Genomic DNA, 13,915 nt, shown 5'->3' with positions numbered 1-13,915 from the left:
CACAATTTGTTGAACTATTTCAAAAGAGCAAACATAATATGCACTGCAAATGTCACTTATTTTTACTGTTTTTATTTTTAGATTTATTTATTTACTCAAAAGTCAGAGTTACACAGCAAGAGAAGGAGAGGCAGAGAGAGAAAGAGAGAGGTCTTCCATCCGCTGGTTCACTCCCTAGTTGGCCGCAGTGGTTGGACTGGTGCTGATCCGAAGGCAGGAGCCAGGAGCTTCTTCTGGGTCTCCCACATGGGTACAGGGGCCCAAGGACTTGAGTCATCTTCTACTGCCTTCCCAGGCTACAGCAGAGAGCTGATCAGAAGTGGAGCAACCGGGATTCGAACCGGCACCCATATGGGATGCCAGCGCTGTAGACTGGGGCCTTATAATCCACTGTGCCACAGTGCCAGCCCCTACTGTTATTTTATTTGTATGTAGCTCTACATATGTGCTTGAGTCTACTTCTGGCTACCATTATCAGTGTGGTGGAAATGAAACGCCTTGATGTGCTACTGCACAACTCTTCCCAACTTTATGTTCACTGAAATTATTTTGGCAACTTGGAAATGACCACAGTGGGAATGTTTACACCAGAGATGTTAACAAACACCAAAACCAAGGTTTGTTTTTTGAATGGCTAAAGAACATGATGTAGTATATGTTAGTGCAGACTAACCTTTACATAAAATTATGGTGTCTAGGTACTATGAATATCACAATAGTAAAGCAAATAACTCTTCTAGGATTCAATTATTCCATTTAGCAAGTAAGTGACTCACATGGTGGAAGAATATATTTGCAACATGTTTTGTTGAACATGTTTATTTTTAATGAAAATATTAACCAACCAACTAAAATAGACCAGTAGTAATAGAAATGTTATGAAAATCTTATAAAGGTAGCAAATAGACAGGTGAAAAATGCTCAATATAATGAAACATCAGATAAACACAACCAAAACCACAGTGAGATGACATTACACATTCAACAGTCAAAATTAGAAAGTCAGACTACCAGATATGGACACTGCTGTTGGGACTTCAATGGACACGAGTTTAGATCAGAATTTTGCATTTCTTAAAAAGTGAGACATTCAACTAAAGTATCAGCCACGGAGAAATGAAATATGTTTCCATATAAAGAACTGTATGCCTGTGTTCACTGCAGCTTTATTTGTAACAGCACAATACTGGAAATTATGCAACTGTCTACTAGTAGATGAATGGATAAACAGTTGCACATCCATTGAACAGAATACTACTTAGCAATGAAAAGAATGAAGTATTTACATTTTCAACAATAAGCTTTAAATACTGATCAGGCATGAATATAAATCAGAAAAAAGTACACACATTTATGACTGAATTCATATAAAGTTCTAAAGAATGCAAAATTACACCTGCAGGCCTGAGGAAGGCAGAGTGACTGTAACATGTTCACTGAGATTATGATCGGTTCATGAGTTTATATGCATAAAACTTCAAATTGCATAACTTAAATGCATATACATTATTGCACATCAATTATATAAATTTTAAATGGTTTATTTATTTATTTATTTGAAAGGCAGAATGAGAGATCTTCCATCCACTGGTTCAGTCCCTGAAACCAGGGGCCTGAAACTCCTTATGGGACTCCAACATGGTTGGCAGGGGTCCAAGTACTCGAGTTATGTCATCTACTGCTTTCCCAGGTACATTAGCAGAACTGGCCTGGGAGTGGAGCAGCTGGGACTCAAACTGGAACTCTAATACGAGATTCTGGCATCACAAGTGGCTATTCAACAAGCTGCAGCACAACACTGGCTATGGACAATAAATTTTTGAAGGTGCAAAATAAAAATTCTAGATGCCCCACTTTGTGGAAACCAGGTCTGGCACCCATAGTCACAGTTACCTCCCCCCTCACACCTGGGGAAAGGCAATCCCAAATCAGTGCAATACTGGGGAGCAATAAAGGCTGCTTTGATCGGAGACAACAGACAAACCTGATGGACAAAAATAAAAAAAACTCATCTTTTTGCATGTATAGCATTTAGACTTCAGATGTACATTCCAAAAGACAATGGGAATTCACCAAGCCTTAATATTTTCTGTCAGTGAGCTCAACCATAGGACAAACACAGATTTGGGGGCATAGTGACTGCTCACAGCCATGGTCACTGGGATTTAGTGTACACTGCTATAGGAAGCACAGACCATTTGTTTGGCCGCCAGCTCCTATATTCCGTGTTCACTGCATCTTGTATTTCCCTTTCAATGGCACACACCTAGCTCCAATATTCTAAACACCGTTGCCAGCATCAGGGCATATGGCTCTTTATAAGATCTGATGAAAAGCTTCTCCTCAACAATGCTGGGCATTATGTGTGAATAATGGAACAAATTCGGGCTATTTCAAGTAATACTGAAAATAGTAACAACTGACTCCTCTTTAGGGTGGCCTAAAGTCTTAAAAAAGAAAAAAAAAAAAAAAGAGGCATTGAGGACAAAAAAAATCGGACCATAAAGCCCTGCCCTGCTTCCCTGGGTAGTAATGTAAACAAATCACAACAGAACAGACTACTCTGTCATTAATGTGCCCCTACTAAGGCACACAACGTGGAGACCCCATAAAAGCTGCCCAACCTTTCATACAGAGCCCAGTTCTGAATTCCACCTATCCAAAGCTGGTAACAGAGCTCCCTGGTAGAAGATGAGGAGAAAAAAAGAAAAAAATTTATTAGTACACAAATAAGAGCAACGCTACGTAAGAAGTTACCATTCAGTGATTTGGGGTCTGTAAACATCACCTGACCACCTGGGCCCCTGAATCTCCATGAAGGTGAGCCTTCCCATGAGCCTCGACCTGAACTCACATGAGGCCCTCTCAGCCGGAACGCAGACCCGTGGCACCACTCCAAGGGCTCTGGCTACTCAAGATTTCCTCTAAGACATGGAAGAGAACAGACATCTGCCTTGCCTCAGCACATCAGGGTGACCGATGCACGTTGTGCAAGACGCTACAGGAGAGGTGGCTTCTGGTAAAGGCCCAGTCAGCCTAGGGCGTGCAGAGTTCTTCCTGGAGCTCCTGGGACTCAGGAGGAATTTCACCCCCCTGGATCCCTGTAAGTATGAGGTTCATCTTCAGGTCGACGGATTCCCCATAAAGGCTCTCTCTGTGTCATTACAGTAAACAGAGAACACATTTCCTGCAGCTCTAAGGCCTTTCACAAGCGTGGACTTCCTGGTGCTAAACGACATTAGGCCTGGAGTTGAGGGATTTCCCACATCTCCTGCCTTCACAAGGCCTCCCCATGGTGTGACATTTTTGGTGCTGAAAAAAGCTGGAGCGTTGGCTAAAGGACTTCCCACACTTGTTGCATTCATAGGGCCTTTCTCCAGTGTGAACTATCTGATGTTGAATGAGGACAGACTTTTGCCGGAAAGATTTTCCACACTGGTCACACTCATATGGTCTTTCTCCAGTGTGAATTCTACAGTGCTGGATAAGGCTGGTGCTCCGACTAAAAGACTTCCCACATTCACCACAATTGTAAGGCTTTTCTCCAGTGTGAACTCTCTGGTGCTTTATGAAAGCAGCTCTTCGGCTAAAGGATTTCCCACACTGGTCACACTCAAAAGGCCTTGCTCTGGTGTGAATTCTCTGGTGTTCAACGAGGCTGTAGCTTTGCCTAAAGAATTTCCCACACTCACCACACTCATAAGGCCTTTCTCCTGTGTGAGTTCTCTGGTGTCGATCAAGTTTGGATTTGTAGCCAAAGGCTTTCCCACATTCTGCACATTCATAAGGCCTTTCTCCAGTGTGAACCCTCTGGTGTCTAATGAGGGTGGCTCTTTGGCTAAAGGCTTTTCCACACTGGCCACATTCATAAATTTTTGTTGTAGTGTGAATTCTACGGTGTTCAATAAGGCTGAAGTTTTGTCTAAAGAATTTACCACATTCTGTACACTCATAAGGCCTTTCTCCAGTGTGAATTCTCTGATGTCTAATGAGGGTGGCTCTTTGACTAAAGGCTTTGCCACATTCTGCGCACTCATAAGGCCTTTCTCCAGTGTGAATTCTGTAGTGTTCAATAAGGTTGGAGCTTTGACTAAAGGATTTTCCACATACCCCACACTTATATGGCCTTTCTCCAGTGTGAACTCTCTGGTGTATAATTAGAGTGGCTTTTTGACTGAAGGATTTCTCACACTGGCCACAAGCATAAGGCCTTGCTGTAGTGTGAATTCTCTGGTGTTCAACGAGGCTGAAGCTCTGTCTAAAGAATTTCCCACACTCAGCACATGCATAAGGCCTTTCTCCTGTGTGAGTTCTCTGGTGCCGAACAAGGTTGGACTTGCACCCAAAGGCCTTCCCACATTCCCCGCACTCATAAGGCCTTTCTCCACTGTGAGTTCTGCAGTGCTCAATAAGGTTGGAGCTTTGACTAAAAGACTTATCACATTTGTCACATTTATATGGCTTTTCTCCAGTATGAACTCTCTGATGTATGATAAGGGTAGCTTTTTGGCTAAAAGATTTTCCACATTCACTGCACTCATAAGGTCTTCCTCCACTGCGGGCTCTCTGGAATGGAACAAGTGAGTATTTGTCACGGAACGCAGTTCCACATTTGCTTGACTCATAAGTGCTTTCTCCAGAACATACTCTTGGGCGCTGAATAGCAGCATGTGTCTGGCTGGAAGCTTTTCTGCACTCATCTGACTGGTGATGACTATCCCCGCAGTGAAAAGTCTCCCTACAATCAGTGGTCTTGTTTGGCTTTTCCGCTTTGGGAATGGCTGGGGAGTGAAGAAGGCCCCACTTGGTGAGGAAGTCCTTTCCAATCTTTCTACAAAAGGAGGGCTTCTCTGACAAATGGTATATGAAGTTCTTCAGAAGGGAGGCTCTATCCACATGTCTTCTGAGTGAATCCTTCGCACTACAATGCTTCTGGTCCTGGCGAAGGTGTGCATATATTCCAGAAGAGTTCGGTCTCTGCCCAGGTAGATCAGCTAGGTGCAAAACATCTTTCAGGATTGGGACACACATTTCACAAGGGTGGGTAGACAGTCTTTTCTTTAAAGTCCTGACTTGTGACATTCCTTTTGCAGAAATACTCTGTTCTTTATCCTCAGTTCCATGCCAACACACTGAAAGAAGAGAAATATTGATGAGAAGCATGCTATTTATAGTGGGAGAGTCTTGGCCATGTTTGAAAAATTCTTTGTACGATATGATGTTTTGACACCTACAAAAGACATGGCTGGGGGTGGGTGTTTGGCAGATCAGCTAAAGACACCCCTTGGAGCACCTGCTTTCCATATTGGGGTACCTGGGTTTGGGTCCTAGCTTCACTCCTAATGCATGCACTGGGGGTGGGGGGGACGGCCATCCAGAGCCCATATTGCAAACCATGTCCTTGTTGCTTGTACCCTAGAGGCAGTATTCCTCTTCCCTAACCATCCTGTGGCCAGGTAAGGCCAGTCCCCCCTTCCCAAGGCCCACTGAAATTATTCTCACCAGCCAGTCCTGAGCTGTTTACTTGGCACTGCCTTTCCCACAGAAATCCCAATGAAAGGTGTAGCCCAGTGTTTTCCCCTTGCTCTTGTTTCTGCCCCTCATCCACCAGGTGCTTCTCTATGTTACCCTATGTGACATGGTGTGTCCCCTTCTCTTAGATGTGTAACTAATAAATTTTTCTTTGAGTGGCATTTAACTGTCAGTAGCTTTTGGGTATGTCTACAAATTACAGTCCCACAGATACTGCATAAAACTGATGCAGTGAACAGATTTACTCAGTGTTGCACAGCAGGAACATACTCTGGGCTACTCTGTGCCTACCACTTGATTGCACCATCCAACACATTCTCTGATAAATTACTGTTAGGAGTAGGGGCTGGCTCATACCACTTTGGACTGGGTCCCTCTTTTCCTGCTTTGCTTTCTAACTTAAGTTGTAGATTGACCCCAGGTCTTAGCACAGGGAGGTACAATGTATGCCTGTTCTGCTTCTGGGTAAGAGTTGTATGCCTCCAACATGTCTCTAGGCCATGGTATTTCTGGATACCTATGCTAAGAGTTGGATGGCTTTCTGGTGTTGATCCAGAAAGCTAGACTTCTACATGAAAATGTTCAAAAGAAATAGTGAAAAATTTCCCTCTCTAGAATTGAAATGACCACGGATGAGGCTTTTTTTTTTCCTTAAAAAAAGATATTTATTTATTTATTTGAAAGGCAGATAGAAACAGAGGGAAATCTTCCATCTGTTGGCTCAACGCTCAAATGGTCGTGATAGCTGGTGCTGGAACAGGCTGCAGTCTGAAGCCAGGAGCCAGGAACTCCATCTGGGTCTCCCATCTGGGTAGCAGGAACCCAAGTCTCTGAGCCATCATCCCCCACATTCCCAGGCATACTTGCAGGGAGCTGGGTCAGGAGCCAAGCAGCCAGGTCACAAACTGGCATTCTGATATGGGATGCAGGCATCCAAAGCAGTGGCTTAACTTGCTGCACCACAGCACCCACCCTGCAATAGTCTCCTTGCTCTCTGACTAGGCTGACGTCCTAGACTTCATGTAGCACACTTAAGATGGGTAGGCTCACAAAGCTTCCAATCAAGCTAGCCACCAGGGCTATTAACTTCCAGTCTCTTCATCTTTCAGTTCCCAGTATAACCAGAGCTAAAGAGAGAGAGAGAGAGACAGACAGACACGTTGCCCCAAGTTCTCAGTTCAGGGATAGGTCTGATCCACTGAATAGTTGGCACTCACTTGGCAAAGGGTACCATGGAGGGTTGTAGGCTGGACACTGAGCTCCAGGTAGCACATCCCATTGACTCTGCAACATTCTCTGACAGCCAGGGCAAATAAGGTCCTGAATTTATATCCCACCTAGAAACAAGACTGAATGCCTGGGACATTGTACTCCCAGAAGCACAGTCTGCTGGCTTGGTTCTAAATGAACCAGAGGCCAACCCCCATTTATTACCCACCAAGTGCAGGGCACCCTCCCCATGGAAAGTCATGTGACCCAATAAATACAAATGTTTCCAAGGTAAACCTCTTTGTTGCTGCTTGCCTTGGTTAATGCTTGTCTCCCACCTGGAAGCACATAAGGAATTCCATTCTTGGAAAATTGTGGCTCAATGTTTAATAAAGAAAAAGGAGAAGGGACATTTGTCCCAGCTCTTCCTAAGACACTGGAGAAAGGTCTTCAACTTATTAGACTTGTTAGAGATCACCTGATTAATATGTTTGGGCATATTTAAGTGCTGCTGACATGCTAAGAGTCTCCTTCTTCAAATCAAATTTTCACAAAACAGATAATTTAAAAACAAAGCTGAGACCACCACTATTCTCTAGGATGTAGGCACAATCAGGATGATTGGGAAATCCTAGAAAGGAAGGCCTCCATTTACAACAGAGGCCATTCTTCATGACAAGGGACATATCAGGAAAACACCTCACCCGAATACCCTCCCCCACAAAAAAAAGGAGGGGACACCCATCTGTTCTAGCAGTTAAGACCCCCATGTACTATATGGCAGAACCTGGGCTCGATGCTGGGTTCCAGCTCCTAACTCCAGCTGCCTGCATGTGTAGATCCTGGGAGGCGGTGGTGATGGCTCAAGAAACTGTGTTCCTGCCACCCACATGGGCGACCGGGCAGTGCCTCACTCCAGCCCAGTATAGTGTTGCAGGCATTGACTAATGCCTAGGCACAGAAAAACTGGTTAACAGCTGTCTTTTAAGGACTCTTTATATTTCTATCTGTGACATTTCTTACTCTCATAATTAAAAGCTTTCTATTTAGGAAAACTTATGCTCTAATTCCTCAAATTTTCCACTATCACCACCCTATGGTTTCCTTAATACTGCATCAGAGCATCAGAGAACTGATTGTATTAATCTTATTTTAGACTTTTTTTTTAGGGGTGGGTAAATGGCACAGTGCTTCTTGGGATGCCTGAATTCATTCTTGAAGTGTCTAGATTTGAATCCTGGTTCTCTCAACCCCCATTTTCTGCTGATGTGTACCCTCAGGGCCAGCAGGTGATGGCTCAAGTACTTGGGTTCCTGCCACACTTGACGGGGACTCAGACTGAGTTCTTGCTACTGGCTGTGGTTTGGTCCAGCCCTGGCTTTTGCAGGCATTTGGGAAGTGACCCAGCAGGTAGAATATCTCTGTCAGTCTGTCTCTGGCTTTCTAAATAATAAATATTCTGTATGTTATTGACATCTGAAGAAACTTTGAGGAGAGGCTGTTCCCAACTTTAGTCAATTCTTAGGAACAGCAAAGGGCTTGGCCAGGAGCATGCTGGTAAGATGCTAACTAACCAATCTGAGTCCATACTCCAAATGACTTATACTATGTGACAGAATATTCTACTCCAGGAGGAAATACTCCTCTGCACCAACCATCCTGGGGCCAGACATCCAGCAACTAAGCTCAGCTCCTGTGCCTCAGAACGCACCAAATTATCCAATCTCATGGAGTTGACCCTACACCGCTTTTCTGCAGAAACTCCCAATAATGGCCATGGCCTGACGCTTTGCCCCTCATTCCAGCTTCTGCCTCCTGACTGCTGGGCACTTCCCCACATGGCCCTGTGTGGCATGTGTCTTCTCTCAAAAAAGTAAATAAAAAATTGTTCTTTCAATCTCATTAGCATCTTCTTACCATGTTGGCATTCAGTGGACTCCATAATTTAAAGTATATGTATGGGCATATTTTATTTATTTTCATCTACTTGATAAGCAAAGCAAGAGATATAGGGACATATATATATATATATATATAGAGAGAGAGAGAGAGAGAGAGAAACGTAGACATATAAGACAGACATGGTGATTTTTCTCTCTATCGATTCATTTCCCAAATGCCTGCAACAGCGGGGACTGGGCCAGGCTGAGGTCAGGAGCCCAGAACTCCATCTGGGTCTCCCACATAGGAGGCAAGGGCCCAAGCACTTGGGCCATTATCTACTGCCTTCCCAGGTGCATTAGCAGGAAACTGGATTGAAAGCAGAGGAGTGGGATCTCAAACTGGCATCCAGATATGATATGGGTACTCCAAGGGGCAGCTTAACCTACTGTACACAAAGCCTTCCTTGTAGGGGTATATTTTAAAACACTGAAAAAGAAGTTCTGTCATACAGACAAGAGACCATATTTTGTTCTGAGGATAAGGGAACTGGAGGCAGCTGGAAAAGGGGCTACATGGCAGCACTGGCCTCCTAAGGCCACAGAGTAGGAGAGGCCTCACAGATGAAGGACATAAGGATGCAGCTTCCAGTGGGAGGAAAGGAAGGTCTCAATTTATTCTACTGCAAACACTCGTCAGCGGGACCTTGACAGCTGGTGACATGTACATGCTGTGCGGAAGGTTGCTTCAGTACAGGCACAGGAAAATCCAATTGGAATTGAGTAGGAAGGTTTCAAAACTGTTCAATGGCGACATGCAATTGATACATTAGTATGGGTCAGTGGTGGAGAACATTGCAGAGGGGCCCTCTGAGACACAAGTGATGCATGCAGACCACAAAATCTAGGGGAGCCATGAACCAGAAGTCACAGATAAAATGACAAATTGACCAAGTGCCAGGAATAAAAAGCCAAAGCCCTACTGCATACAAAGCCCTATTGGATACACTGAAGGTTCCTGGTGTGATTTGAACATAGCCCTTACTTCATGTCTCCCCCCAGCTTTCACACACCAGGGCCAGCCTTCTTTGGAGATCACTGTGCATGTCTACCCTATGAAGTAACCAGGACTATCACCATAGCCCCAGTTGTTCAGCTACATGGGACCTGAATGATGCAAGTCCTCAGAAAATACAGGGAAGCTAAGTGGTGAGCAGTGGCTCAAAGCAGTTCAGTATTTAATAGATCAAGAGAAAAAAAATAGTATCAAAAAAAATTTTGGAAGAACAGTCTGGAAAAACAGTCCATCCTCTCCATAAAAACCAAGCATGGCAATACTTGCAATTCTTAACAGGTAGCTATGTTGAAATGTTAGCAAGAAGAGAAAGAACTAGGGGCAAAAGATATCATGGACCTGGACATAGTCACCCAACCAGGGAGAGGACACAGAAGGTGAGAGCCAGTAGGCTGATAAGACACGCGCCATTAAGATCTTTCTCTGAATGCTTTAAAGAGCAGTAGATGTTATGGCTAATAACAGAGAGGGCTGCTCACAGCAATAGACAGGTACCCACAGAACACAAGTCAATAAAATAGGGATGCCAGCACTGCAGCTCACTAGGCCAATCTTCTGCCTGTGGCGCCGGCACCCCGGGTTCTAGTCCTGGTCGGGGCACTGGATTCTGTCTCGGTTGTTCCTCTTCCAGTCCAGTTCTCTGCTGTGGCCCGGGAGGGCAGTGGAGGATGGCCCAAGTGCTTGGGTCCTGCACCCGCATGGGAGACCAGGAGGAAGCACCTGGCTCCTGATCAGTACAGTGCGCTGGCCATAGTGGCCTTTTGGAGGGTGAACCAACAGAAGAAAGACCTTTCTCTCTGTCTCTCTCTCTCACTGTCTAACTCTGCCTGTCAAGAAATTAAAAATAAAGAAATTAATTAAATAAAATAAAATAGGGAAGTTCGTAGAGTCCGTGGTCTGGCTGTGGAAGTGGCAGAGCTGCCAAGGAAGAAAAGAGGACACACAAAAACCAAGAGTTGGTGTGAGGGCCTTACCCAGTGAGGTTAAAAGTGCAAAGTTCTCCAGCATCACATGCAGGTATAGGAGTCTCTGAGCCTCATCCAGGAGATCCCATTCCTCCTGGGAGAAGTAAATGGCCACGTCTTCAAAGGTCACACAGCCCTGTCATGATGGGGACAGATCATTCAAGGATTAACTTCCCTCCTGGGATTATAAATTCTTCCTCTCACATACACTTCCCCTGTTCACTCTCTTTCCCATCTCACCACCTCTGAAAAGATACCAGGCCACAGTCCCACTGATCACCATGGCTTCCCCCAGCATCAACAGACAGCTGGACCCTCTTGTCAGATAATTAGCCCCAGATTCCCTTGGTTGCATCTCCTGGACACAATTAAACAGAGGCTTGTCTTTCATCCTTATGTCTTGAATGCCACTGACCTAGAGCCGTAAGTTCACACTCCCTTTCTGTATATATATTTCTCTTTGGATTACATCTTCCTCACACAGTCTCACTCCTACAGCTACTTCGCCTCCCCTGCTCCACACTACAGGCATTCCTTTGGTCTCCCAGCAATACTTGGTACAGCACATCCAGAGAGAGCTTGGAAAAGAGATAGGATCAAACGCTAGCCAGACATCTGATGGTTCCTACTAGCATCCTGCTCTAGAAGTCCTCCTTATCTGACTCTATTCCTTGCTTCAGCCTTAGCCATCGAGAACCACCCAAGTGGTTACAGACTCCCTCTCTCCAGCTAACTATCACTCAACACCTAGCCCTAGAGGTCCTCCACTCCGGAACTGGCGACTCTCCCAAGTGAACACTTGTTCCCTTGAGCTAATACACCAGTCTGAAACTCCCCCAGACACACCCAGGGTCACTTCTAGATCACAGTGAGTTAAAAGCCTGGTGAACAGGGACTACAACTGGCTGCAGCGTCATCTTGATTCAATTAATATGTTTCTGCATAACTCAGAAAACTTGGCCATCTACAAGATCATCCACTTTCTTTAAAAAATAAAATAAAATTTATTTGTTTATTTGAAAGGCAGAGTTTCAGAGAGGCAGAGGCAGAGAGAGTTCCATCTGCTGGTTCACTCCCCAGATGGCCACAATGGCAGGAGCTGGGCCGATCCAAAGCCAGCAGCCAGGAGCTTCTTCCGGGTCTCCCACGCAGGCACAGGAGTCCAAGGACTTAGACCATCTTCTACTGCTTTCCCAGGCCATAGCAGAGAGCTGGATCAGAAGTGGAGCAGCCAAGACTCGAACTGGTGTCCACATGGGATGCCAGCACTGCAGTGAGGCCACAGTGCCGGCCCCACTTTCTCATACCATTCTGACAGCTACTTCACTCCCTTGGCTATGTTTGTGGTATTCATAAACTCTACCCAGATGCCCAAGCATGAGACTCAGTTCTGTATCCCGACCTTACTTTTCTGGGATTCTAATAGCATTACAATCAAGAGCAAGATTCCCCTTACTATGTGTGAATCAAGTTATACCCCAAGGCAGACATCATTCACCAACTTTTGGATGCCTTCATTTTCAATCCCTCTCCAGAGTTCCATATCTTTGTGGCTAGCTACCAGATATCTCCACTACTGCTCTCTAACACATCTCACTCTTCAAAAAGTCAAAAACAAAACTCCTTATATCCCCAATGAAAATTAATCCTACTACCAACTTTAACATCCCAGTTAATGGAGCGTCCATCCTTCTGGGTGCTAAAAATCAAAAATGCTGAGGTCATCCAACTACTCTCTCACTCTCAAAATGCAAAATCCTATGCACACCTAATGAACAATCAATCCAGAATCCAACCGTTTGGCCACTGCCTGCTCTAGTCACATCAACCTTCATCAGGACTATGCAGTAGCCGCCTTCCTTGACTTTTTTCCACCTCCAGGAGGCTTTTATTTAAGGAACACAAACTTCGTACATTCCATAATTACAACTTGAGGAACATGCTGATTCTTCCCACCCTCTCTTGGCTTCCCATCACCTCATTCACACCATAGGCTGTTCTTGCTGCAGGCACAGGGTGTCTGATAAGACTTATGTCAGATCACCTCATCTTTTGCTTCAACCTCCCGTTTCTCCCACCATCTCCAGAACAGACATTCAACATTCCAGCCCTGACTTCTGCCCTCTGCTTTAATTTTCCATGAGAAAGGAAACATTGGGTTCTTGAGTTAACTCCAAGAACCCACACATTTGGGGACTTACGTATCTCTTATCCCACTGGTTGCCAAGAGTCGCACTAGAAACCACTCCACATAACCGATACACTTTATGGATTTATGCTCCATGATGGGCGGTTTCTGCAGGGTTCCCAGGCCCAAGGTGTCAAAGAATGGCAGACAAAGCGTACTAGGACATGGCTCCAGAGGAAAGAGTGGGGTGACACCAGCGAGGCCCTGGAACATCATCCGCTCACCTGAGTGCAGTCCATAAGCGCCTTTGCAGTCACGGGAATCTGCAGAAAGAAAGTTGTGAGGAGCAGGTAACCCTGGTGGCGGCTTTGTGGACTCAGGCATGCCTGCTAGCCTGCCCAGCCCTGGGGCTGCGCGACTTCGGATGCCCGAATGATCTCTGTGCTGACTCTTTCTTGTGCAGTGTTGTTATCCCCCTTTCCAGGCTGTTCTAATTGTACGCAGCTGTGGGGAATCTGCCACGCCTAACTCCATACACCCACCCCTCTCCCTGTCAAATCCTCCCGCACAGGCTATCAGAAACAGGGACCCCGCCCTCGAGAACGTGACCGTTCTGGACCCCAGCGCCTGCGCCGCAGGGACCTGAGCAGGCACTCAGGGAGTCAGAGTGTGGGTGAGAGTGAGGGCAAGGCTTACCTGAGCAAGGTCCCTCAGCGCGGCCGCCGCCATCGGACTCCGGGCGGAGAGGCACCGGAGGCTGAGGGAGACTTAGCGGGAGATAGGGGCAAGGAAGGCGGAGAGGGAAAGCAGCGGGAGAGGCGTGAGGACCGTTAGCACAGTCGTTCCCGCCGCCGTGCGATGGCGACGGGTTTCCCTCGCGCCTTCCCACCCTCGTCACCTTGACCCGGCGTTCGCGCTCTGCAACACCTGCCGGCGGAGACGCACTCCAGCGCAGCTACACTGACAGCCCTAGCCGCGGTGACGGCGTCCTGACAGGACTTCCGGTCCAAACACGGAAACGACCCTTTCCCGAGCGCTCATTGGCTTAGCGTCTTGCCACTCGACTCGAGGCATTGTGGGTAATGTGGTTTCCACGGCGATGGGCGCTCCACGGCCGGATCGCTGA

General features: G+C 46.0%; 1 protein-coding gene across 3 annotated transcripts; it reads right to left on the bottom strand.

Annotated features, from left to right (window-relative positions):
* Positions 1-803: 803 nt before the first annotated feature.
* Positions 804-13,798, bottom strand: LOC127482595 (zinc finger protein 418). 3 transcript variants are annotated; one of them, XM_051835275.2, is made up of 4 exons: positions 13,486-13,798; positions 13,074-13,112; positions 10,671-10,797; positions 804-5,132 (listed from the first exon to the last, which is right to left on the bottom strand). In XM_051835275.2, the coding sequence occupies exons 1-4, from the start codon at positions 13,516-13,518 to the stop codon at positions 3,229-3,231; spliced, it is 2,103 nt and encodes a 700-aa protein (XP_051691235.2). In that variant the 5' UTR covers positions 13,519-13,798; the 3' UTR covers positions 804-3,228. The 3 variants fall into 3 exon arrangements, with proteins under 3 accessions (XP_051691235.2, XP_051691237.2, XP_051691236.2); XM_051835277.2 differs by having other exon boundaries at positions 12,863-13,112; positions 13,486-13,767; XM_051835276.2 differs by lacking the exon at positions 13,074-13,112 and having other exon boundaries at positions 13,486-13,763.
* Positions 13,799-13,915: the final 117 nt, after the last annotated feature.

This window comes from Oryctolagus cuniculus, chromosome 18 (assembly GCF_964237555.1).
Source record: "Oryctolagus cuniculus chromosome 18, mOryCun1.1, whole genome shotgun sequence".
Lineage (NCBI taxonomy): Eukaryota > Metazoa > Chordata > Mammalia > Lagomorpha > Leporidae > Oryctolagus > Oryctolagus cuniculus.
This window is presented reverse-complemented; position numbering and strand designations above follow the sequence as displayed.

Bases quoted from the DNA above. Each gene is read 5' to 3' on its own strand.
- LOC127482595 (XM_051835275.2), bottom strand. From the start codon at position 13,518: ATGGCGGCGGCCGCGCTGAGGGACCTTGCTCAG. The intron at 13,113-13,485 runs GTAAGCCTTGCC...TTCTTTCTGCAG, and splicing joins CGCTGAGGGACCTTGCTCAG to ATTCCCGTGACTGCAAAGGC. The intron at 5,133-10,670 runs GTAAGGCCCTCA...CTCTTCTTTCAG, and splicing joins TGCACTTTTAACCTCACTGG to TGTGTTGGCATGGAACTGAG.